Source organism: Anoplophora glabripennis, unplaced genomic scaffold, assembly GCF_000390285.2.
Source record: "Anoplophora glabripennis isolate ALB-LARVAE unplaced genomic scaffold, Agla_2.0 scaffold256, whole genome shotgun sequence".
In the NCBI taxonomy this organism is placed as follows: domain Eukaryota; kingdom Metazoa; phylum Arthropoda; class Insecta; order Coleoptera; family Cerambycidae; genus Anoplophora; species Anoplophora glabripennis.
The window spans coordinates 531,187-557,654 of NW_019416358.1; the positions used below are offsets into that span (position 1 = coordinate 531,187).

General features: G+C 31.5%; 2 protein-coding genes across 3 annotated transcripts in view; one reads left to right on the forward strand and one right to left on the reverse strand.

The window, feature by feature from the left end:
- LOC108907975 overlaps positions 1-22,162 on the forward strand; it is a 41,399-nt gene extending 19,237 nt beyond the window's left edge. The window contains exons 2-7 of the mRNA XM_018711860.1: positions 8,922-9,143; positions 9,210-9,378; positions 10,541-10,749; positions 19,158-19,379; positions 19,485-19,659; positions 20,527-22,162. Of these exons, the coding sequence (XP_018567376.1) occupies positions 8,922-9,143; positions 9,210-9,378; positions 10,541-10,749; positions 19,158-19,379; positions 19,485-19,659; positions 20,527-20,650 (1,121 nt within the window). The 3' untranslated portion in view covers positions 20,651-22,162. The remainder of the gene's footprint in view (positions 1-8,921; positions 9,144-9,209; positions 9,379-10,540; positions 10,750-19,157; positions 19,380-19,484; positions 19,660-20,526) is intronic.
- A 46-nt stretch (positions 22,163-22,208) lies between these two features.
- The window catches only part of LOC108907976, a 73,692-nt gene continuing 69,432 nt past the window's right edge, over positions 22,209-26,468 (reverse strand). For both annotated transcript variants that reach the window (XM_018711861.2, XM_018711862.2), the window contains exon 5: positions 22,209-24,234. In XM_018711861.2, coding sequence (XP_018567377.1) covers positions 23,700-24,234 — 535 coding nt within the window. In that variant the 3' untranslated portion in view covers positions 22,209-23,699. The remainder of the gene's footprint in view (positions 24,235-26,468) is intronic.

Genomic DNA, 26,468 nt, shown 5'->3' on the forward strand with positions numbered 1-26,468 from the left:
TAATTATTAGCATATTTACGAAGCCAGCTCTAGTTTATTGGTTATTTAATAGGTAAATGGAATCATTTGGATTTGAAAATTGAATTGTAATTTTAAAGATAAAAGATTTTCCGCCTCGTTCAACCTATGTCACATATGGAATCGATATGAAGTAAATCGTTGATTTTCTAAGATTTGATGACGAATGGTGGTGATGATGTACAAATAGCTGGAGTAAATTCTGATAAGTACTTTCTTCTATACTTGATAACTTACTAACTATTCTTAATTTATCCACAGTAGATCACTTCACCATATGTGCTGTACATATATTATTTTTTAAAAAGCTATCGTATATGTCTTCTTTAACAAAACTCTTCTTACTTAGTACATCATGTACATAAATTTATCTAAGTTTTCTCATGAGGTGCAAGTGCGTTCGATAGTGCATCGTATTAGCAAATCATAAATCGTATTACATTATATATTAATATGTTCAAGGTCGGTATATTTTAATTAATTAACAAATTTGCTGAAGATATTATAACTATAGTTACAAATATTCGCAAATGAATATATACTTCAATACCAACTTATTATATAAATCTATGACTGAAAAGCCAATCACTTGATTTATATTGACATTCTTTACATTCAAAAATATTATAGAGCTCTTGAGTAGAAATAGTGATTAAGCAAAGACGTCAATGCACGTGATAAAAACAAATCGCTTTAGTCACAGATTTGGTCTTGATTTGTAATATGTCTAGAGGTAGATTTAATAAAATGTTATTTTTTTTCTAAAATCAGAACAATTCTAGTGGAAACCGCGAATCATTATTAACTGGCGTAATATTAGAAGCTAGTGTATAATATCAAAGAGAGTGATGTGTACTCCTTGCTAATTTGTTACCTAAACTACTACTACTACTTACGCGTGTACCATGGCACTGTATTATTTATAGAATAGTTGTAAATAAAACAAACACTTACAGTATCGTGAACTCCAAAGTTTAAGGTCATGTTCGTCTGATGACGAAAACCTTAATTGCTATGCAAAACTGGCCACCAGTACTACTTAACAATAACATCTAGCTATTTACTATAATCTTTAGACATTACGTTTGTTGCTCAATATACAAAAATAATGGGCAAGCTTTAACATTAAGTAGAAAAAAATAGTTGTTGTATCGTAAAACTTTAGAAGTAATGTACGCCTTAGGAATATTATTTCTACAAATAAGTTTGCATATGAGAAAGCTAGGACCACATGTGCAGTGGGGAAAACTCCAAGTAGCCCCTATGGAGCTATGTTGGAATGTACGTTATTTTTCTTCTGTAAACTAAAGTAATATTACTAAATATAACATTAAAAACAGGCGGAATATGGAAAATAAATACAAAATTCTCAACTTGGCACATATTTCTGGAGAAGAATCATATATTAGAACTGCAAGAGCAATTAAAAAAATAATTTTTCGTAAATATTACTTCCATATTTCAATTTCAAGTATATAAATTAATTCATCTACAACTGATTAGATAATACTATGCAATTTACTATGATTAATGATTTATTATGAACCGTTTCTAATACCTTGAATTAAATACTAATCCTTAGAAACTGTCTTATTCTCGTATTAGTAGGTATTTATGAAACACATTTTTAAGCGTATTTTTCCATACTATAGTAAAGTAAAAAATTATACTTTTTACTTTAAAACGTTTTGTTCTTTTAAAACATTTTTTTAACAATTTTCGGGATGCCATAGATATAGGTAAACCTGTTTGAAATACTACGACAATTATTTTGTTTTAATTCTCAATCTCTTATCGCGAACTTCTAATTAAGATAAGTTCTATTAAATATTTATCCAATACCATAGGCGTGTATTCTCGTGAGCTCTAGAGGTTAGCCACATATGCTTAGCGTCTAAATTTTGTTTACGCTAAAAATATGACGCAACGAGATAGCTAGCTGGTAAACAAAAATAACAAACTTACAAGCATAATCTTTCATCGTCTCCAGTCTGACATCGGCTATAAAAATGTTACGGAAGGTCAGTTTATATCACATAGTTTGGACAACGTCTTTTATTTTTATTGGTAAATCAAAATTTGCGACTAATATACCGGGTAAATACTTGTACAAATTTTAAAGGGTGAATTTTAAGATAAAAAGTTCATATGAACTGCAACGGCTTCATTCTTGAGATACAGTGTCCAAAAAAAATTTTTGTTTCAGCAATTATTGCAAATGTCATTAACTTATTTGTAGAAGTCAATAAAGGACACATTTTTCACTTGTTTTTCATAAACTCCTTATGATTCAACTTACAAAATTCCAATGCAGGTTTAACTTTAAACCCGTTTTTTTACAAAACGGTATGACCCTTTTATCTTAAAATTATTCGAAGATTCACCCTTTAAAGTTTGTACAAATACCAATAAACACCCTGTATGTTACAAATATGTGATTGAGCGGAGAAGCAGCTGTCACATAGTTGTAAATGTTATTAGTAAAATTAATAACAGTTAAATGAACATTTTGAACTTACTGCTACATACAAAGATGTCAGTAATAAATTTTTAATACTGTAATAAATGATATTTCCCAGTAAGGAACATATATTTGTTTTTTATAGCCTTCTTTTAAATATCTTAATGGCACTGGTACTTGAAACTTCTAAGACATATTTACGATCTTACTGTACATTATCAAACGTGTATTTATTTCAATTTTTTTCAAATTTAATATGTTTGTGCCACAACAATTGCATTCCTTATATCCTCAATGTAGATGAAAGCTGATATTGTTTAGATATAAAATTCGAAGTGTCAGAGGTCATTTCTATTCATACATACACATAATAAATATCGTAACCGAGCGAGTCGTTAATATTTTTTTAATTTGTTTCCATTCTGTGAAGATACTGAAAACGAAAAAAATTGCAAAACCGTCTGTGAGAATGATCGATCGATTCTATTAATACAGACGGAATAAATTCTTCATTTCACAGAAATCGTTTTATATCTGTTACGCTTTAAGCGTGTAATGATTGAACGTCTTATGTTCTATTTAAAATCAGGTGAAGCAAAAGCTTGGCGAAAAAACTTGATTGGAAGACTTAGTTCTACCGTACTTTTTCAGGAATTAATATATGCGAGTGTATATTAATTGAAAAGATCTTTAATTCGATCGTGCCTTTATCATTATTCGTACACAGTTCTACATGCCTGATATTTTTACTAATTATATGAATCATATCTTAATATGTAATTGTATGATTTATTGTATTTATGTATCACCATATAATTTATTCCTTCAATACTTATGTGTTTTCATCATTCTTCGTTTACAGTTCTAAATGTATTTTTACTAATTGTTTGTCAACAACAAAAATATAACAAGATCATATCTTTGTGGTCGTAGATTTTTATGTACTAATTTTTACTAATTGTTTATGTCTTTGTGTCATATCTTATTGAGTGTAGATGAACCGTAAGATCTACTCTTTCACTTGTGTCATTATTTGTCAAGTACCTACGTGATCTTTAATTCTTTATGTCTGTATGCCATATCTTGATGTTTGCACATCAGCAGTACCATCCATTTATTGTAGTATTTATGATTCATCAAGGTGTGCTAAATATACAAGTATATGGATCTTTTTGCTAATTATTTATGTATATGTGTTATATACTGATGACTGCAGATAAACTGTAAGATCTATTATTTCAATTGCTTATGTCTACGTGTCATACTTTGATAACTGATGATGAATAGTAAGATTTATTATTTAATTTGTTTATATCTATGTCATTCTTTATCAGCAGTTCTACTAATTCTTTACGTCTATGTTTCATACTCTAATGATTGCAGATGAGCAGTAAAATATATAATTTTCATTGTTTATGCCTTTGTCGTTATCAAAATTCTAAATATGTGATCTTGTACTAATTGCTTATGTCTATGTCACGTCTTAAAGATCATCCATTCATTCTGTGTTGTTTATGTCTATATCGTTATTCATCAACAGTTCTAAATATACATGGATCTTTTTAATAATTATTTATGTTTATGTGTTATGTACTGATGATTGCAGATAAATAGTATGATCTATTATTAACCTTTACTAATTGTTCATGTCTAGGTATCATACCCTGATGATTTCAACACTAAGATTTTCTATGTTATTAATTCACAATTCCACATGATGATATTTTTATTAATTATGTCAGATCTTAATAATTTATTTATTTATATATTCTCTAAATTCAACAATCTAGATTATGATCTTCAACTAAATTGTAGGTCAGTAGCTACAAGCTAAACTTTCAGTTGTTTGTGTCAATAGATCATAATTTATAAATGATTATAGATTAATACGATCTTTGCAATAGGACCATAATTCTATGTTAAGCAAATATTAAAATATCGGCATGTTGACAAAGTGATTTCTATACAGACAGGCAGAATAGACAGACAGCGGAAATCTCTGTTGTATATATATAGATTTACTCATGTCGACCTCTTTAGCAGTCTATAAATAATAACGATATAATAACTAGTATCTCAAATGTCTAATTTGAGATACTAGTACATTTCTTTACACTAAATACTAAATAGATCTTGCATGAGGTGGAGTAACATTTAAGTTATTCAGCAAACCAAACGTTTCCAGCACACATGTCGTGACTACATCTACCATGTAATTTTAATTTAAAATGCAAATATAATTTCGTCTTTGCTCTGCCTCTAAATATCAATTTTCTGGTACTTTACGAGGCATAACATGCTTGTTGGTTCTACTTCCCTGCTCATGGACTCTGAAAAGTAGGCAGTTAACCATGAGGGTATGCTTCAACTAAATTATTAATAATAACTTTCTGTTCCATCAAATACTGTCAGCAGTGAAATAACAATTACGAAAATATAGCTCTCTGTACACCCCAGTTTTTAAATTCACTTGTGACAGAATTAAACTATAATAAACACAGAAATATAAAGGACAAACTCTGTTCTAAATATTCTAAGAAAATATAGGCGCAACAAAAATAGAAAAGCTGTTTATAGTTTACTGTAATACAAATTGTCATTCTGTAATTCTTCCTGACCTACAAATATTCCTTCTTCAAAGCCATAAAATTGGATATTTTACTAAATTTTACAGGATAACAGCCTATTTAATAACAGCAATAATAGTTATTTTCATTTCTGAGTCTTGACCAACTTTACCAACCAACTTTAATGATAGAATTAGACATAGACATGTTAATCAGGAATACTTAAGGCCACTATTTAATTCTAAATTTAAGTGTGACACCATTAATATACCGCTATATTGACTTTAGTTAAACTACCATAACTACCGAGCCCTACATCTTTTATAATAATATATACAATGTTTTAAATATGACAGTGATTCAAGTTCAGATCTCTTATATATTTTCCTTTCTCATCTGTACATAAAGCATTTGTTTCAAATTACGCAAAAATAAAGTTTGTTTGTCAATATCAGGTGCAGCAGGTACATGGAGCATAGCCAGTTTTCTTTGGCTTCAGAATAAATAACTTGAATAACTTCTGAGTCACTTGGTCTTTCATAGAACCAAGTTTTGCTAATTACTACTCGGTTATATCATCTTTCTACACAATACGCTTGTTAAATGTGATACTGCAGAAAATTGACACGATCGTATCGGTTTTAATTTTTTTATCTTAAATTTTGAAGACAAAGGACCTACATAGTGAAGTTATGAAAACCAAAGTTCCTTTTTTGTACAAATTTTATTTAAAAATTTCAATAAAACGTCTACATATTCGTCTCCTTAATGTCAATAATGTTGTCACTGCCTTTACTGGTGGTGAAAATTTGAAATATTTAGAATTATTTAATTTTCGTGGCTGAAAACATACATAGGTATTGAATTTTCGAAACTGAGAGAGTTGCACTAACCAAATTTGGACAGTACATAGCTAATACAATGCGTAACATCGCCTTGCACTTAAAAATGTTGTCACCGCCGTTCTTGATGGTGAAAATTTGAAATATTTGAAATTATTCAATTTTCGTGGCTGAAAACATTCATACCTATTCAATTTTTGCAACCTAGAGAGCTGTACTAATCAAATTTGGACAGTACATAGCTAATACACTGCGAAACATCGTTTTGCTCTTAAAAATGTTGTCACCGCCGTTCTTGGTGGTGAAAATTCGAAATATTTAGAATTATTCAATTATCGTGGCTGAAAACCTATACATTTATGTACTGAATTTTCGCAACCGAGGGAGTTGCACTAACCAAAAGACCGGACATATCTAATACAATGCGAAACATTGCTTTACTATTAAAAATTTTAGAATAGTAATCAAAAATACCTTGCAACGAGACTCTACGTTCCTATATTAGAAATTGTAATTTCCTTTGTAATTTTGTAACTACTATAATTGATGGTCATCCATGACGTGAAAGGTTGTAAATAATACATGGATATGCATTAGTTGTTTGTTCTTATGGCCATAAAGTATAAGTTTAGTCTCAAGCGGTACTCAAATACCTATAAAGTTACTTTATTGTAAAATACTGTTTACATTTGCAACCGATGTGTTAAACACATTTTATGTGTAATATGTTCAACGAAGCTTTAACAATGGATCAATAAAGTAAATAGAATTTGTGGCAAAAATGTGTCCACTATAGATAGATACAATAAATATTTAGGTCAGGCAGATGTTCAAGGTGTCATATAACTTTTGTAGACATATAAATTTATGAAATCCGACAATTAATAATTTTTTACGTCCCAGGATAAGAAAGTAATACTTTACACATACTTTAAGTATGACGTGTACAATATTTTATATGCTGCCCCCAATAATTTAACAATAATGGAACTACAAAATTGAACTTGTTATTAATATTTATGTTGAATGTGGAGTTATGCAAATTATAATTATTAAGTGTTGATACATAAATCATCGTATGTTTTATCAATAATATTGGGTCCATTCTTGAAAGTTTCAGGGTGGTTTTGTTAATTAAGAAATTTGTTTGTCACTGCCACTCTACAAATTTTTCATTCCGTGAAACTTTAAACTTGTAAAATTTCTATCTCTATCAGTAATGTGGTTAGGATATCAGTGGTCGGTAAATTCTGTTGGGTAGGGTAATTTTAGATATCTAACTATTTTGCAGTGAACATTTATATTGAACTCACTGAGTAGTAGGTACATTTATTGTTTTTAAATAATATAAATAATCCGCGATGTGTGATGTTTTTTGAACGTAGAGCTAAATATTTTCTATATAATTCTAAATTTTTGTCGATAAACATTCTGTGTGTATTTATGTTTGTATTAGAAATGTTTTATTATTAGCATATCATTCTTATCACAATCTCTATGGTTATTCTTCTTAATTCGTAACGGCGACTTGCCAGCCCAAGCCAATTTCCAGTATAACCTATAGAGAATTAAAATTGTTAAAATTTTGAAAAGAAATATCAAAAATTCCTTCGTTGCTAGATGATCATAATGTAGATTTAATATAAAATCAATGTTTTTTATAAAATTTAAATTGGATCTAGTAATATAAAATATATTATAGTCTACTTAGAAACTAGAGAGAGATGCACTAACCAAATTTAGACAGGACATAGCTAACACAATGCAAAACATTACCTTACTGTAAAAAATGTTGCCACCGCCGTCACTGGTGGTGAAAATTTGACATATTTGGAATTATGTAATTTTCGTGGTTGGAAACATACATAGGTATTGAATGCTCGAAACCGAGAGAGATGCACTAACCAAATTTGGACAGGACATAGCTAATACAATGCGAAACATTGCCTTTCTATTAAATATGTTGTCACCGCCGTTCTTGGTGGTGAAAATTCAAAATATTTGGATTTATTCAATATTCGTGACTGAAAACATACATAGTTATTGAATTTGCGAGACCGAGAGAGATGTACTAATCAAATTTGGACAGGACATAGTTAATACAATGCGAAACATTGCTTTACTAATAAAAATGTTGTCATCGCTGTTCTTGGTAGTGAAAATTCGAAATATTATTCAAATTTCGTGACTGAAAACATATATGCCTATGGTTTACAATAATATTCATCTAATTAAATTGAAAGCTTTTGGAGAATGAAAGTAAAGAGTAACACATCGTTGGATAGCCTTTTTAAATACGAATTCTGTGGTGTTCGAGTTTCTCGATATCCATATGGAAATTTTGCCTCATTATAGTATTGAAATTTAATCATTTTAGGTTTTGTAGAATTTTCTCTTTAGTAAAATCTTGTCCTGTCGTTAATTTTATTGCCTCTTCAAATACAAACCAACATTATTGTTGCTATAGTTACTAGTATACATCATTAAGTATTTGAAGCATATTTATAACGTGAAATAAACTGTGTGTGTGGGCAAAATAAATTTATATCTATTTCAGAAATTTGTTGCTATCTACATACTGAAGATGATGTAAACTTTAACTTGAATATTAAATGCAATACGTGTGTAATCCATATATTTAGCATATAAATCAGAATTGATATTTGTATTAAATTTGTCATCGTATTATTTCTGAAGTTTGAGATGTGGTTAAATGTGTGCTTTATGTACAGCACCAAAATATTATTATATATTTGAAAAGAAAAATAGGTATGTCCTATTGATTCCTTGTGATGAAGGGGTCAGTCATAGCGTTGATTTTATAATTAAAACACAAATATTTCACACTGAGAAACTAAATAATTATTTAACACATAGAGACAACTTGTTAACGAAATTATATCTGTTTTGGTTTTTAAAACTGCTACAAAATGACTGGAACATGTATTTTTTAAACTGATCCTAGTTTTAGATAGAATATCAGATCCAAATTCTTTATTGTTTCCAATTGTAATCTCTTTCAATCTCTTCCAGTTGCTAAAGGAGATACAGAAGACTTAGAAACAATCAAGACAAGGTATGTTTGTCCTGAAGGTTTCCATTTAGTCGGAAGGAAATGTTACCACTTTAGTACGAACGAAGTTTCATGGCATGATTCCCATTTCTACTGCATAACGCTAAATAGTTCCTTAACTGTGGTGGATTCGTATCGAGAACTGCATTTGTTAAGGGTTTATTTAAATAAAACCATCACAGGTAAAAAATCAGCAAAATTTCATGAAGTACTTTTACTACTGCAACATATTTTTCCATTTTTTCCAGATTTAGGCAAATATGAACGTTGGATAGACGGAATATATGATTACAAGCAACTGAGATGGAAATGGGGCTCTTCTGGGCAACCTATTACGTATAACAAGTTTGCAAGGCTCCAAATAGGAGACAAATTTCACTGGCACTGTATAGTACTCAACCCATCAAAACAGAATAAGTACAGTACAAATATTATCTAAAATACTTTTCCAATACAAAACAAGTCGGTTTTGAGAGGGGTATCAAACCTGATGTTGTTAATCTACAGGTTTTTTTAAGGGAAATGTAGCTACATATGGAATTAATAGAAATTTCAAATAAGTTATCACTTCCCCCTTTCCTATTAAATTATTTTAAAGCGAAGGATGAATCACTTTAAATCAATATAAACTCAATACGATTTTTTTGAAAACTTATTTCGTAGAAGGTTACAGAAGAAATCAAGTTTTCTCTGAAACACATTGTTCTTGCAACTCATTATTAAATAATTAGCTATGCAATTAACAATTACATGTTGCAAGTGTAATATTATCATTTTAATAGCAAATACTCCTTCGTTTCGTTGCGTATAATTCGTATCTAATTACGTATTCAGTTTGGCAACGACGGCGACGGGTAACAAGAATTTTTATTGTCAATTATTAGTGGGAGATTTTGATTTTAAATTTAAAGTAGATTATATAACGGGTATGAACAGTTTAGAATACTTATTCAAATTATTGTTAACTGGATATAAATTCCACGTATTTTATGTATCTTCGTCTACTTACAGTTCAGGCATTAATCAGCATTCCTTAAATTTAATTTAGGAAGCTTTTCAAAATTAACAAGTGTATTGCAAAAAGTAACAGCAGGAAATATAAATGATTTGTCATTTGTTGTGCCTTTTGAAGGTCCAAAGATAAAATAATCACAAAACCAAGATCAGAGCTGCCCGAAGAACTTGAAAAATCTGAAATAGACTACGAGATGTACAGCATAGTAAGGGCGTATATGTTCATGAAGGCAAGAAACGTCTTTAGAAAAAAGTCAACATTATTCTTGTTCTTCGAATCGCGCTCTAGAAATATATTCATCGAAAATTATAAATTTTTTCCACTTTTCCTCGTAATTCTCTAAAGAGATATTATAGAAGAATACAATCAAGACCTTACTAAACTTACATTTTAACTTATTTTTGACTGTAGAAAGATAGGAATTACCATTATACGAGACCTTACTAAACAGGATATTTTCCCATTGTGAAATTCGATGCTGTTACTTTTTGAAATATCCATATACATACCTATAATATTAAATGATGGCAAACCCCAGACTTATAACCACTTCCAATTTTATAGATGGAGCGCTAGAAAATGTACAGATAAGAGACGTTATGTTTGCCAAACAGAGACTAACACGTTCATCGAGTTCAAATTATTTAGTAAGAAACCAAAAAAGAAGTTTAACATAGCCAAATGCTCGAATCTACAGTGGCTACCCAAGTACGAAAGGAGGAAGTGTTTGAAATTGTTAGATCCAGCGTATAACAACGAACCTGGATATATTGGTAAGTAGATATTTTATAAATGCATCTGCTAGTCGAATATAGTAACAATATAAACTAAAAAAATAAAATGTACGAAAATGTTTTACCCATTCAAATTACTCACAACAAATTACATAAACATACGAACAAAAAATGTACGCAATGATATTGTCTGTAAGTATTTATTAGTAGCATTTTCAGTTGTTTTTTATTTAATTGGGCAGTTCTGTCACACTGAAAAGAAACGTAACAATATAGACCAGGGCGGATCTGTTTTGAGGTGGATGTGAGAGGGGCAAGCAATTTTTTTCTGGATTACCTTCAGTACAACTCACATAATAAAAGTGTAGATCCCTAGATCTGGGCGAAGTCCGGAACATTTTCAAAATTGCAAATATGTTTAAAAAAAAATTTTTTTAAATACCTATTTTATCTAAGTTTTTTACTTATATCTAGGGAACCTATGCATTTTTGAAGAAGATTGAAGAGGAAAAAAGTTTTAGAATAGATTTTTACAAAATATACTGTAAGTTAAAAATGTTTAAATTTGTTACCGATGTTGCAAAATAGATGAAAGAAGGCAAAATAATCAAGTTTTTTGAATATTTTTTTTAAAATGTTTTAGTTGCTCCGATGGCATTCTAACATTGGTATAAAAAGCTTTAGAGTATAATAACACAACAAACCAAATTTCATTAAAATCGGTTTGACTTTGCGCAAAATAATTATTTGGAAAAAATTTTGAAAATAATTTTCGAACTTTCAAAATATTGTACAGCCTCAAATAAAGCATCTAGATACTTGAAATTTTTTTGGCATGGAAAAACCGCTCTACCTTTCAAATGGTTTTTGAAAAATTGAAATCGGTTGCAATTTAGTTTTTTTCAAAAATTATAATTTTAGAGTACTATCTTTTCTTAATTTTATCTGTATTTAACAAAAAAATTAATTTCCAAATAAACAAAAAAATTTTTTTAATTTGTTTAAACAAAAATTATTTAAATAATTGTAATAATTATAGCTAAATACACTCATATTCAGAGTGTTGAAATATAATCGTTAACAAATTTTTTCATTGAAAAAATGCAATAGCATAGGGTAAAATATACAGTATATTTAATGCATAAGTAATAAACTTTGTAACAAAATATGTGCAAATTAGACAGTTGACATCACGATATTCGAATTCCTTGGCTCGCGAGACATCGGATTAAAAAAAAGATCGAAATTGGTCCATTAGAAGCCGAGATAATGCAATTTTTTTCGTACCTTCGCATTTTGAACCTCCAAATTTAGTCTCGGAGCGAAAGCCCCCTCACCCACTTTTCGTGTTTTGAGTCACTTCGCGCACACGAGAGACACAGCCTCACAACAGATATATATATGGCCCAGAAAACATAGAGATAACAAAATTTTCCACAGCACACAAACCCGAAAAAACAAACCAACGGAACAAAAAATTAATGCCAAAATGGTTAAAAAAAAAATAATTTTTAAAAAAACCGTTTTCCCAAGAACATAAAATAAAAATTTTGAAAAAAACAAAATGCAAAAAGAAGAAAGGAAACCAAATGGTCAAAAAAAAAAAAAAAGGGGGTAAATTTAAAAAATTAACGGGCCGTCCTAATCAACCGATTTCAATGTTTCAAAAACCGTGTGAAAGGTTGAGCGGTCTTTTCTATGTGAAAAATTTTTCCAAGTATCTAGATGCTTTATATCAGGCTGTGCAACATTTTGAAAATTCGAAAAAATTTTTTCAAAATTAAAAAAATATATTTTGCGAAAACTATAGAACCGATTTTAAAGAAATTTGGTATGTTGTTTTATAATACTCTAAAGTTTTTTTTGACAAAATTAGAATGCCCTCGGAGCAATTTAAATATTTTAAAAAATTTATCCAAAAAACTTGATTATTTTGCCTTTTTTCCATCCATTGCAACATCGGTAATAAATTTAAACATTTTTAACTTACAGTATAACGTGTAAAATTCAATTCAAAAACTCTTTTCCTCTGCAATATTCCTCCAAAATCCATAGGTTCTAAGATATAAGTAAAAAACTCAGATAAAATAGGTATTTTTGAAAAATTTTTAAACATTTTTGCAATTTTGAAAATGTCTCTCGCCCAGATCTAGGGATCTACACTTTTATTATGTGAAGCTGATATTGCGGGAAACAACATGCTACATGCCCTAACTAGCATTGCATTAGGGATATTAGCAGTACCTATTAAAAAGCTAAAACTTATAATTATCCACAATAAAAACTAATAATGGTATGTCTAAATGCAATTAACACAGAAACACATACTCGATTTATTGTTAAATAATGTAATTGAAAGAAGTATCTTGTATTCCTGCTGTTCTATTATCACCTTTGATAAAGATTAATCATATAAAAGAAACAGCTACACACATACTTAGGATTGTTTCATCAGGAACGTTCCTTTCATATAAAATTAATAAATACACAACACATAAAAAGAAAAGAAGCATGTTCCAAAGACTGGATTTATGTATCTTTGTGTATTTTAATGTGCTGAATCCGAATCCGGCTCCATCGCCCTCCTTTTTTTTAGTTCGTGAAAATCCACCTTAAATATAGAAAATATGGAAAATTCAATTTTTCAAAACTAGAGGAGTCTAACTTTTTCCGAGAAAACCTCGGAAACTATAGCAAAGATCACAGTGAAAGGCTTCACCAAGGTATCAAGGTAATAGAACGTCGATACCAAGAAACGTGTGATGTTAATATGATGACAGATTTCTGTTGGATGCTTAAAAGGGAAAACGAGCGAAAAACAGAAAAGAAAAAGAAATCCGTTGCATCCGTTTGAAGGTGAAAGAGTTCGTTACAAAAGGAAAAAAGGAGAACAATTATTGCTTATCTGGAAACGATTTTATATCTTCGAATACCCTGATCTCTCTGAGAACATCAAATTGCTGAAGTTCTATCTGTAATAATGAATTAATGTAATGAATTTCGCAGATTTTAGGGTTATTTTGTATGCCGTAAAAATACTGGAGGGTGATTCTGACTTCGGATTTGGCTTTACCACGTCAAATACATGCAAATATTGTCCAGCAATAACTTCCATCGTAGAAGGATTTTTCGTATTTAAGGGTGGTTTTCCGGAGTTTTGAAATAACTGGGGCGTGATGGAATAGTTCTGAATTCGGATTCAGATTCATTGTATCAAAATACTTATGAATATGGTCTCGTAGTCATTTTCAGTTGGTTTCTACAATTATACCTTAATGCTGTTTCCTCCCAAAGAGAGATTTTCCGGATTTTCTGTATTTAAGGGAGGTTTTTCGCGAAAATACATAGGGATGCATAGGTCTAGTCTTTGGAACGAACCTTTTTTTGTTTTCCTGTTATACAACTGTACATTTTAGTAATGTGTTTTAATTGTTGTATGTGAAGAATTATATGTTTTCTTAGTGTGAACTATTTCCAGTTTGGCAAAACTATTTATATAATGAACCCTTTGAGGGTTATTTATTAATTTTTTTCTCTTCAGTATGGCAGAAATAACCAATTAAATGAAAAAATATATGTAGTGATCAAGATAGACTTCTGTTATATTAAAGACGGAAAATTTCCGATGAACAACAACATTCAAATGAACAGTACAACAGTTACGTAATTACACAATTGCACTTCAAAATTTTCTAGTTCTTGAACGCATATCGACTTCACGATAATAAATGAATTATTCCATCTGAAAATCTCATTTCAAAAACCTTTTGAAATAATATTTGCAGTTTCCCTTGAATCAATCATTAAAATTTATGATCTTAACGTCAATAATTGTCTTCGCTGTGTTTACAACATTATCTGCATATTTATTCAAGTATATCATAGACACGTGTGTAATTCAACACCTGGAGATTTCTTATAATGCTGTGCATGCTTCATATCTGCATCTTGGTGTGAATAACACGTGAAGAGAGGAATAATAATTAATGAAGTTCTAGTTCTGTCAAGCCATGATCTATTTTTTTTATAATTAATTGTTTTATTTATTAGTGTAATCGGTATCTAAACCTATAGAGAAAAACAACAGTTAATTAAAAAACTTACATATTGGTAAACACTTTCAGTGTTTTCTCTAATTAATTAAAATCAATTGTCAATCACTAAGTGCACTGTGCTGGTTAATAGCAATAAGCAATAAGTAAAAGGCAAGATAGCCTGAAAAATTTATAATATATTTAACCTCCAACGACAGTAAACATCATTGAAGAACGCTAGTGCCTTGAACTATTTCATGGAGCCTTACTAAACAAAAAATACACAAATAAAAATTCATTATCAGCGCTGTTAGATACTAATTAAAGGTGGACTTTACTAACTTTAAACATTTGAATATCATAATCGTCCTTGAAAAGTAGCTGTTTCACCCGAATTAATTACCTAAATGGCTGGAATACTACAGGTGCATATAAATAATAACATACTGGGTGACCCAATTAAAACAGTTCGCCTGAGATACTTTCAGAGCAACAGGTTTTTCCGGAAAACCCCGAAACAGGACGATTTTGCTTTCAAAGGGGACATCTGTTTATCAGAAATTCATTCTTCCCCCTAAGCGGGATGTCAACCCCTTCAAGAATCTTAAATGGCACGAGGGGTTAAGTGAGATATTTTAACAGTATTTCAATTCACTTTACAAACATGCCTTAAAATTAATGTAACATACCTGCTGGAAATGTCGGTGAAATAAATCGAAAGGAAACATACAAGTTTTAATTAATTAAGTGGTCAAATTGCGACCCATTTACTTCCATACAGTAATAAAACCTTTATTCAACATTTCCCCGAACATTTTGTAGCATTTGGGATGTTATTGGTGGCGAAGATCTTCTAAGTAGGTGTCGTTTTATAAATAACACTTTTTAGATGACCCCTTAATAAACAGTTCAATGGTGTTAAATCAGGCAATCTTGAGGGTCATTCAGTGAAACCCCTTCCACCAATCCAGTGTTCGGGAAAATGTTGATTCAAAAAGTCACGTACAGCAGCTATGTAGAATGACGGAGCGCCATCCTGTTGAAAAAATACATCATTCTCTGAAGAATCTCTACAATGCGAGGGTAGATGAAGTCTTGAAGCAAATTGAGATAAGATTCACCCGTCAAGTTATCAGGTAGAAAGAATGGAGCAACAATATTATTTCCCAAAATCCCAGCCCAACTTCTCTGGATACTGTGAATGCTGTTCTCTCATAACTTCAAGATTTGAATCAATCCAGTATCTGCAATTAACTCTGTTGAAATAACCTTTAAGAAAGGATGTGCATTCATCAGAGAAGCATGTACAATATAGAAAATTGGGATTGTTCAACATTTTTTAACTCATCTGTTCACAAAATTGTATACGGCGATCTAGATCATCTTCATTGAGCTCTTGCACGAGATGAATCTTAAAGGGTTTGGAATTGATGCTTTTTCAAGATCCTCTGAAGACTACTACGTGCAATTCCTGAAGTTGCCTCTAATTTTCTGATGCTTGAAGTGGGATCCATGTCCCAAAATTGCAACCTGTGCAGCTTCATCAGTAACAGTGTGTTGCCATTCATGATTTCTGTTAGAAACGGATCCAGTCTCCATAAATTTAGATATTAAATTTAGGAATGGATATTTCATTATTTTGAAAATAGAGACTGATAAATTCAATTCTCTCTGCAGTGGTGTAAACCATGGTAATTTGAATCATTTGCTACAAAATAGTGAATAATAACAAATCGATGAATTTCACTACTTAGGCAATTCTGATTGATGTAAAATCGGAACAAAACTACATGTAAAATTCTAATAGTCTTATTTTCGATTTATTTCACCGACACAACAGGTTTTTTACATTAATTTTAATGCAGAACAAAAAATTTCAGAATGTTTTAAAGATAATTGAAATACCTCTAAAATGATGTGCCATTCACGATTCTTGAAGGGGTTGCCACCCCTTTTAGGGAATGACCCTACATCCATGAATTTATGATCAAAAGATGTCCCCCTTGAAAGCAAAATCGACCTCTTCCTGGGTTTTCCGGGAAAACTTGTTGCATTGAAAATATTCCAGGTGGACTGTTTTAATTGGGCCACCCTGTATAATTTGAGGTACTGAAAATTATTGATCAATAGGTACAGGCATATTACCAACACATTGTTGGAAGAAACAAGTTTGAAAATTTAAATAGTACTAAACTAGTATGCAAATTAAAGAAACCAAAACCAAGTAATTTTGATAGAAAACACAGGTTTTTAAATATTAATTTTTTTATTGAATTATAAAGTATACTATATAGGGTTATGTATGGAATAGCATATCGGGTAAATGACCTCCACAACTATGCTGGCACATACGCACTCTTTTGTCGAAATTTTCTAGGTCCAAGGCGTGGTGGTCGTGGACTTGTTGGCATAAACCTTAGATTTCCAAAAATTCCAACAAAAAAGTCCAACGACGTTAAATCACATGACCGATTCTGATCACCAAAACGGGAAATTACACGACCAGGAAATGACTGGCATGCGGCACCGTCTTGCTGAAACCACTTGTCGCCTACATCCATATCTTGCAATTTAGGTACAAAAAACTGGATTATCATGTCGCGATAGTAAGCAACATTTCGAAGCAGTATGGTCCGATGAAGCCCTCAGTCCAAAGTCCTCACCAAACAGTTCCACACAAGTGGATGTATTTATTTCCTAACTCGTGGATTTTCTGAAACTCAAATTCGACAATTTTGTAGACTAACGAAGCCATCAAGATGAAAATGAGTTTTATCGCTGAAGATTTTCTTCTAAAAATCAGCATCCACTTGTTATTGTTTCATAATCCATTCAACGAACTCTCTCCGCTCTGCGTGATCAGTAGGCTTCAATCCTTGAGTCAATCAAGCTTTGTAAGCATGAAGATGCAAATCTTTCGTGAGAATATGCTGTATAGAGCTTCTCGAAATGTCCAATTCTTTACAACGGTGCCGATTTGACGTTCTTGGACTCTCAGCTACACTCTCACGACTTTTTGAATGACAGCCAGAGTGTTTAAGATTGAATTGATCCACTCTCTCAATTTTTCATTTAATCTCTTCACATTGATGAAAATAAATCACTATTCCGACCACATTTTGTACGAAAATTGAGTACTGATTTTTTAAATACTGCTCAACAATGAAAAATGCATTATTATTTCGTGTAGTGCTTCATTTTTAATAACCCTAAACTGTCAGCTATCACGCTGTATTTACCACACAAATGGCGGAAAATTCAAATCTTGCGTTAATTTTAGGACACCTAACAGTTTCAGATTGATTTCAAAATCTAGATAAAACAATTTGCAGTCATGTAACCATTTATTAAAGTTATTAGAGTTGCAACACCATGTACAGCGTACAAAAGTATGCAATTATAANCCGTTTTTTACCCTTAAAAACTCACCCCCTTCCCGACCTCAGATCGCCCGTAAATTATTTTTCCTTTCATTTCTGTTATATTCTCTTTCTTTTCCAATGGGTTTCATCCTACTATAATTTTTTTGGTTTCAAAAATTATCGACCCTGGTCTAACAGAGGTTGTGTGACATTTAATTAATAACTAAATAAAACATAAACTTTGGCCGCAAAAAAGGCACATATAATAAATAATATTTAAATGTAATTATACTTTGCATAAATACAAATGCTGCATTTACCAGCAAAAAGATTAGTGGCACAAGGCTTGATCTTTGAGGCACACCCAATGAAGATGTAATTACAAATCTTAATTGTTCCCTATAATGATTCGGCATTATTTAATCTCCAGCTTCAAACACTTTACACAACCTATTTTGTCAAAAAATATTTTAAAACCTAATCTCTGATAAGAGAACATTCCTGAAAGATTTCAAATGCATGATGGACATTGATTGTTTAATTTTACAGACTATATAATGTATTTACTTGTTACAATATCATAAAAAGTCGTAAATTTAAATTGTGCCACCTAGAAAAATTTGTGAAACTGTAAACTTTCTAAGACGTTCTATATAAACACTGTTCCTTAAAAATAGTGACTGATAAAATAAATACTGCCATCATGAGAAAGAAATTAATTTTTGCAATGGTGCACGGAATTTTATAAGACATTAAAGTTTGTTTTTGTAAAGAATCGAGAGAAGTTTTGAAACGTCTTTATTTTTTCTTATATATCAGTGATATATATTTGAAATGTGGGTTACGAATCGATAATAAACATTTAAAAACGCTTATGTTAAACATTCCCAAGATTTTTTTTACATTGTAACAAGATGTTGTAGCCAAGTTAAATCAGCATTTTTCTCTAAATGATCATCAATTGTCAAGTTTAAATACAAAGGATTGTTTTTATATCAACTCTCATTGACAATATCTGTGATTCAGTGATTTAATACTTTATTCGTTCTAGTTAAAAAACCAAAACCAACTAAGGCCACAACACTAGACCCTGATGGCTTCGTATGTCCTCCTCACATGATTGGTTTAGGCAACAAGTGTTACAGCTTTAGCAAAAAAACAGCAGTTTTCTTGGATGCTTATTTCGATTGCAAGAAAAACAAAAGTAAACTGGCCATAATTAGAAACAGAGACCAGGATTATAGTTTGAGAATATTGTTGAATGGTTTCATAGGTAAGAGTGTCAGAGATAACTAAATTTCGCAGATAAATATGATGATCATAGGATTATTCAAATAGCTGTAATTCTATTCAAATTAATTGTTATTTCGATATTTAGAAAAACACGACAGATGGATTGGAGGAGTGTACGATTGGAAGTCCAACCAATGGAGATGGGCAATGACAGGAAAACCTCTTAAATACAAAGGATTTGGCAAAGATGTATTCAAAATTCGTAGCAACGACAGTTTAGCTTGGAACGCAATTTATATGGATCCTTCTTTAGGGAACAGGTAAGCAGTTACTGAACACAGATCAGTTCTTAGATTCTTTGATAGATCTCTGTAAAGTGACAATTAATTAACTAGACTCAAATAAATTGACAATAATTGTATCACGTATTTCTTGTGTAGTAACAAGGAAATATACAGGGTGTTTCTGAAATAAGTGCGTTCCTTATAAAGAGTAATAGGGGGCACGAAAATGAGCAACTTTTATTAAGCAACTCGATGGTCTAAATGTTTCTGGTTTCTAGAAAATTTACCATAAATGTAAGCCGACCCTGTGCACCTTGCGCACGTGCGTTGTGTGTTGCAGTATTACTTAGCTGGCGTATAAAATGTTTTCTGCTCAAGAACTAGCAGAAATGGTGTTAATGTACGGGAAATGTCAGTACATTTTAAATGAGACTTGTCGTTTGTATGCGATCCGTTACCGTAACAGCCGACAATTTACCAGTAGAACAATGCAAAAGGCAGTTCAAAGGTTACGAGATACCGGGAATGTCCACCCGATATATGAAAGCGCAATGTGTTTTCGACAACGAAGAAACCATCATAAAGCTCGCTGAGGAAGATCCGAGGCGCAGTACTCGCGACATTGACCGAGAAGTGGGTGTCGCACTGCAGCGCGCGGCAGTTTCGATATCAAAGGTACAGTTGGCTACCGCGCCAGAGACGACCTTAAATATTAAACCATCAGTTGCTTAATAAAAGTTGATTATTTTCGTGCCCTCTTCACCATTTTCAAGAAACGCATTTATATCAGAAACACCCGGTATAGGATAAGATACATTATGTCCAGAGATGTTTAAAACGCAGTCATTAAAAAGAAACCAAGTTGTAAATAGTTAAGATTACGTTTCACTTACTTTATTTTAGTTGGAACGCAGACAAAGAAACGAAGAAAAAACATTACGTCTGCCAAGTCAAGGCCAAGGCTGTGAAAAAGCTTGTAACTAATCTAAAATCTCCCCAAGCGACGATAACTATAGTTACCCAATAAGGATAAAACCAAAGTGATGTTGTGACTGTTGTTATTTAATATGGAAGGTAAAATTGCTGGAGAAAGAAGCTACTCTAACGCTGAATAGTTCGGCAGTGGTTGATTGTTAAAATCTCAGCAAATTAGGATATTGGTACAAAATTAATCACAGCGTTCCTCCTCTTCTGCTTAGGACCAATAAAGTATTTTGTAATATTTTTGTATTTATTGTTAGTTCAGATAGTTTTGCTTAGATCGTTCTTATGAATTTTTATACTCACACAGCACGTGTATCTCTTTGATGAATTTTATCCAATTTGTTACGCTTGTTTAACCACTTAGTGTTCTTTAGAAATGACTGTTAAATATATTTATTGTAATTATTTATTATTTGTAAATTTATACCTTAATTTTGCATAAGAACCACTACTACTATTATATTGAATACTCAATCTTCCAATGACAGTATGCGAAAAAACGAAAGGAATCAGAAACAGTAGGATGTACAATCACAAAAAGTAATCTTTTTATAGTTATGGATAATAATAAATTTTTTAAATAATTTCTGCACAGTTGAAGAAATATTCATAAAGAATAAAATATTAACGTTGATAAACATTGAATTATAATAATAGTGACGTAAGATAAATTACATTACAACCATGTAAATTTTATATGTAACTTAATATATTTAATATTACAGATATCTTTGCTATTTTTTTAATATAAACCTATAAAGAAGTTCTTTAATTAAATATAAAAAACTGCGAGGTATATTCACAAAGTAAGAGTTCACAATTTTTTAAAATACGAAACGGCAGTAAGTATATTTATGAAAAATTTTTATATTCAGAAAGTTGCATCTATCTTTCGACATAGTCGCCTTCAACCTTTTTCCACCTATAAACACCTTCAAAGAAGAGAAAAAATGAAAATCAGAAGGTGCTAGGTCAGGGCTGTGAGGCGTTGGCTGTGTGGGGACGAACATTGTCATGCAACAAGCACACTTCCTTCGTTAAAATTCGCCTTCTTTTGTTCTGTATCACCCTCCGTAGCATTTTAAGACTTTCACAGTACCGTGCACCATCAATTGTTTCCCCCTGCAGCAAAAAAGTCAATGAGGAGAATCCCTTTACAATCCCAAAACACAACTGACATAATTTTAGGACCGAAACAACGGTTTTGAATTTTTTCGCTGATGGTGAAGACAGATGTCGCCAATGCATTGATTGTCTTTTCGTCGCCAGTCGCAATACGATCAAGGAATTATTCACCTGGCGGGATTCGGAATAGCGGCACTCATTTCAACACGCCACTACAACAACAGTTCTCAACTGACTGAAACAAATGAGGGCGCGTACTGATCCCAACACCTTGGCCTTGAATGCAGTGTTGTCAACTTTGTCAAAAACAGAAACCACAAAGCATTTGAGTCTCAGTAATCTTACTTTGTGAGTGTGCCTCGTATATACATAGATATTATAATATATACGCAAATCTATAAATAAGTTCGAAATAAAACACTGTTACTTACATTATTTCTTTTATTAAACAAATTAAATAGAGATTATATAGAAATATAACATATTAGCCAATAACTATATTTAAAAAATTCTCACTGGGTGCAGTTTGCAATGGTAAAAGTTTCAAATAAAATAAGTTGTGAACTACATGTAAAATAAATAAATATGTACAAAACCTTACAAAAACTATGTGTATAAACTATGGGATATGTAGAGATAAAGACGGTATGGAACAACAACATAAGCGTATCAATTTTGTTTCTTTAGCAATACTTAAATCATTCTAATTAATATTTCTTTGTACTAATTCTAAAATATGTTCTATAGTAGATGGATTTAAAAAGATAAATTAATGTACGAGGGGAAACCCAAAAATAACTGGACGAAATTCGCTGCGTGCGCCGCTCTTGTAGTTTGGGCTGCTCCCGCTAGATGGGTGTTCGTAACACCTCCTATCTGCCACACTTGAGCGCTTGAGACGATTGTAGCTAGCCCTTATGACAGTTTTCGTGCGACTATTCCGACTTCTTCCATTTACTAAAATAGTTGATATTCGAGAACAGCGTGCGGCATTGAAATTTTCTGCTCGGTAAAAGTACATCGGACGGGGTGAATATGTTTTCTACAGCTTATAAAGAGCATGCCTTGAAAAAAACTCAAGTGTATGAATGGTATTCGCTATTCAAATGCGGCGACATGTCGATCGAAGACGTTCAACACTCGGGTCGCTCTTCCACTTCCAGAACTGATGAAAAAATTCGCTTGCTTGTGTACAAGGATAGAAGGTGTACTGTTGGTGCACTTGCTGAATTATCTGGTCTTTCGTGGAGCCCAAGTAGCGCATTTTAGTCTAAGATCTGCAAATGGGACTATTCGCGACGAAATTTGTCTCCGCTTGTTGACTTGTCGTGGCTTGTCGTGACTTGTTGTGACTTATTGGACCATTTGGAGGGGACGAGAACTTTTTCTACAAAATCATCGCCGGGGATGAATCGGGGTGTTATGGTATTCTCGAATGTCACCGATATTAAAAAATCGGAAGAGGTCAAAACAGTCGTCATAAGAAAACTGTCTCTGGGGCTCACTACAACCGTCTCAGGTGACGCCACTTAACAGACTGATTCAAGAGGGGTTACCCAACTAGCGGCAAAAGCGCTACAAGAGTGGCATGCATCAGCCCATCGCAATACATTTGAGAAATATAAAAATGTAGATACAGTCAGCACATTAAACAAGTTCTTATTAAAACAAGGCAAATATTATAAGTATGTCAGTCAAATTTGTAATAGGTAATGACAATGTACGTTTTGCTCTAAAAATATAATTTTGAATATTGTACAAAACTGTTCATTCTGTAAAAATTACTAACATTAAATATATAAAACTAAATATATTTATTAAGACTTTAAAGCTATTAGGAGTACACTGGAAAGCGTTGCTGTTAAAAAAAGAATAATAATTGTCCATAGTCAAAGGATGAACACAATGACTTAGTGTATTTAGTGCCTTCTTGACTAATAAATTATGCTTCCACACCTTTTTTGCATTCAGTGCTCTTTAACGTAGTTGTACTCCTCAACTATCGGCTTAGGATAAAGCGGATTAGATTGCTTCGCCTTATAAGTTTTCCACCTAATATGCTGGATGGCAGTGGATTTACCCCTATCTACCGTCTTTCCTTTGCCTTTCCTCCTTTTACCCCTATCCAGAAACGAGGGTAGTTCAGAAATCGTACCGTTGGAGTTTCGCTTGAAATGTGCCAGTTGTCGTAGTTTCGTTTTCCTCTTTCTCTTCGACCTCTTCGCGGTTCTCTCCAAGAATGGGGCTGACTCAGCAAACAACGCTTGGTCGTTGAGTCGTTGGTTGATTTCCACCTTATAACTGATGGGTATATTGGTTTTCAGGGGTGCGGTATCGTTAGCTGAATAGTCCGGGATGGAGGGAACTGGAATTTCGTTCAGCTTGTTGTCTTTGTCGACGTTGTACTGGCGGCGCAACTTCTTCTTGCCCTTGCTGCTTACGGTTTTCAGTTTGGTGTGGCAAATGTAGTGTTTTTGCTCCACGCAGCTGCGAGAATTCCATCTAAAAACCAGGGAAATGCTATCAGTTAGATTTGGTTGAATAAGATTTAATGAAAAGGTTAAATCATTATTGTGTATGAAAATGAAATCTCGTTTACTTGTAATTGCTTATATTTTGCACCCCATCTAGAATTGTTAGTTTTTGGAGGAATAGTAAATAATACAAAAATTGTACAGATTTCATGAAATGCCAGAATTTTGAGTTAGAACAAACAAATGAACATCGCTAAAGTTTCAAAATAGTTATTCGTTCCTACATCCTATACTTTTAAGTTCAAGTATATTAAACTGTATCATTTTCTATTTTATTTTTGTTAATTTTCAGTTTACTGATACGTTAACGAATCACCACATTAAAACTTACCATTAATAGTTAAAATCGAAATTACTTTAAAAAATTCTTTTTTTCAGAAACAAAGTGTATAATATATAACCATTTGATAAAGTTATGTAGGCAATATTTTTGCCATTTGGCCTATAACAGTTGTGGAACTAAATAATCTAGAAGATGATGTTAATAAGGAAGAACCAACAATTTACTTTAGAAACAGAAAGAATAATACTAGATAGACTGTTCCTAGATATTTGAATTGAAAATAGTGATCATTCTTTGCAAACATGTATTTAGAGAAAACCAACTCATAGCAGATATTTAATCATTTTATTGATTTAAAGAAAAGGGTAGTTAAATATTTGTATGATAGTCAATTTGATGTTCTCATGAAAGATAACTGTTGATATTGCTGTCATTTAAAAATGTTTCAAAATATCAAAGTTTTTTGTTCTTTATATAGAATTTTGTTCTATTAATATTTATTAGGCTTGTAACCAACAGCATATTCGGTAGTTTGTTGAATATCGAATATTTCGCTGCTTTATCTGCCGAATAGGTAAAGATTGTGAGTAAAAAATAGTCAGTGTTGACAACCCTAACAAAATTTCTTCATTCTATTAAAATTTGTGCAGCTTCAGAGAAATAGGGAAACTCAAGAAATCCATTCTGTTTTAAAAACGAAATATTATTTTTTTTAACTCCAAATTAATGACGATCAACGTAGCACGTTTTATACTATTAGTCAACAACCCTGAAATATAATTTTTTGGACAAGCGATACGCACAAAAACCGACAATATCGGTATCACTATTTTATATTTTTACTATTTTTAACCTAACTTTTAACATAATCTTGATATTTAAAAAGTGTATGTGAAGCCAATACACAATCTGTGACTAAAAAGCAGAGTTAATAATACAAATGATAAGTTTAGAATAAAAAAACTATATGTTGATGACAATTAATTGTACGGAGAGTATTTATTGCAAATTTATGGGGTAACTCAGAAAAACATTAATTTATAAGGGGAAATCGGTTACTTCTAAAATTATATTTAAATTGAAGTTATCAATTTAGAAAAATTTCAAAGAGGGAATATAGTAAATCTAGTTGGCAACACTGCAAACACCACCGTTGTGTTTTATTTTGCGAGATAATTAAGTTTAAAAGTTTGCGGGTAGATAATTCAATGTGAGTAACAAAAAGAAATGGTATATTGTTTATTCATCGAAAACGATAAAAATTTCGGTCTTTCAGTGTGAAATTTTTGGCATGGCAAACAGTTTCACGATAAATCTTTATCACTAATCCTATGAAAGTTCTTCCCACACATTATTGCATATTGTTTTGAAAACAAAATGCATAAGCATAATATTGTTGAAGTTGTGTTAGATCAAGTAGAACCTACAACATTCAAGATGTGTGGGTTTAAACAATGGTAATAGTATAACAGTATAATACTACTATGGAATTTACGTATGATTACATAAAATATGAACTGACATATAGTTTTATGTTCCAAACGATTTGTTATTTTTAACAAAGTAAAACAATATGAAATAAAACAAAAGCTACTATTGCATCACATTTCATAGTATTTCAATTATAAGTGACCAGTTAAAAATAAATGATTAGAAATTTTTGGTTGTTTTCAACTGCCAATAAATATATTAATTATTAACTGAAATACTTTTATCAGAAAAATACGGAAATAATAGACAAATTTAGTAGGCGGTCGAAAAATCAGCCATTATGACAATAATGAAAGTTGTTTTCCCATAAGTTTGATGTTTAAACTCGAGAATAATAAAAATCATATTTGTTGCAACACTACGCAATATATCAAGTTTTAGAAAAGTCAGCTATCAAATTATGAAAATTCAATTGTATGAATGCATTT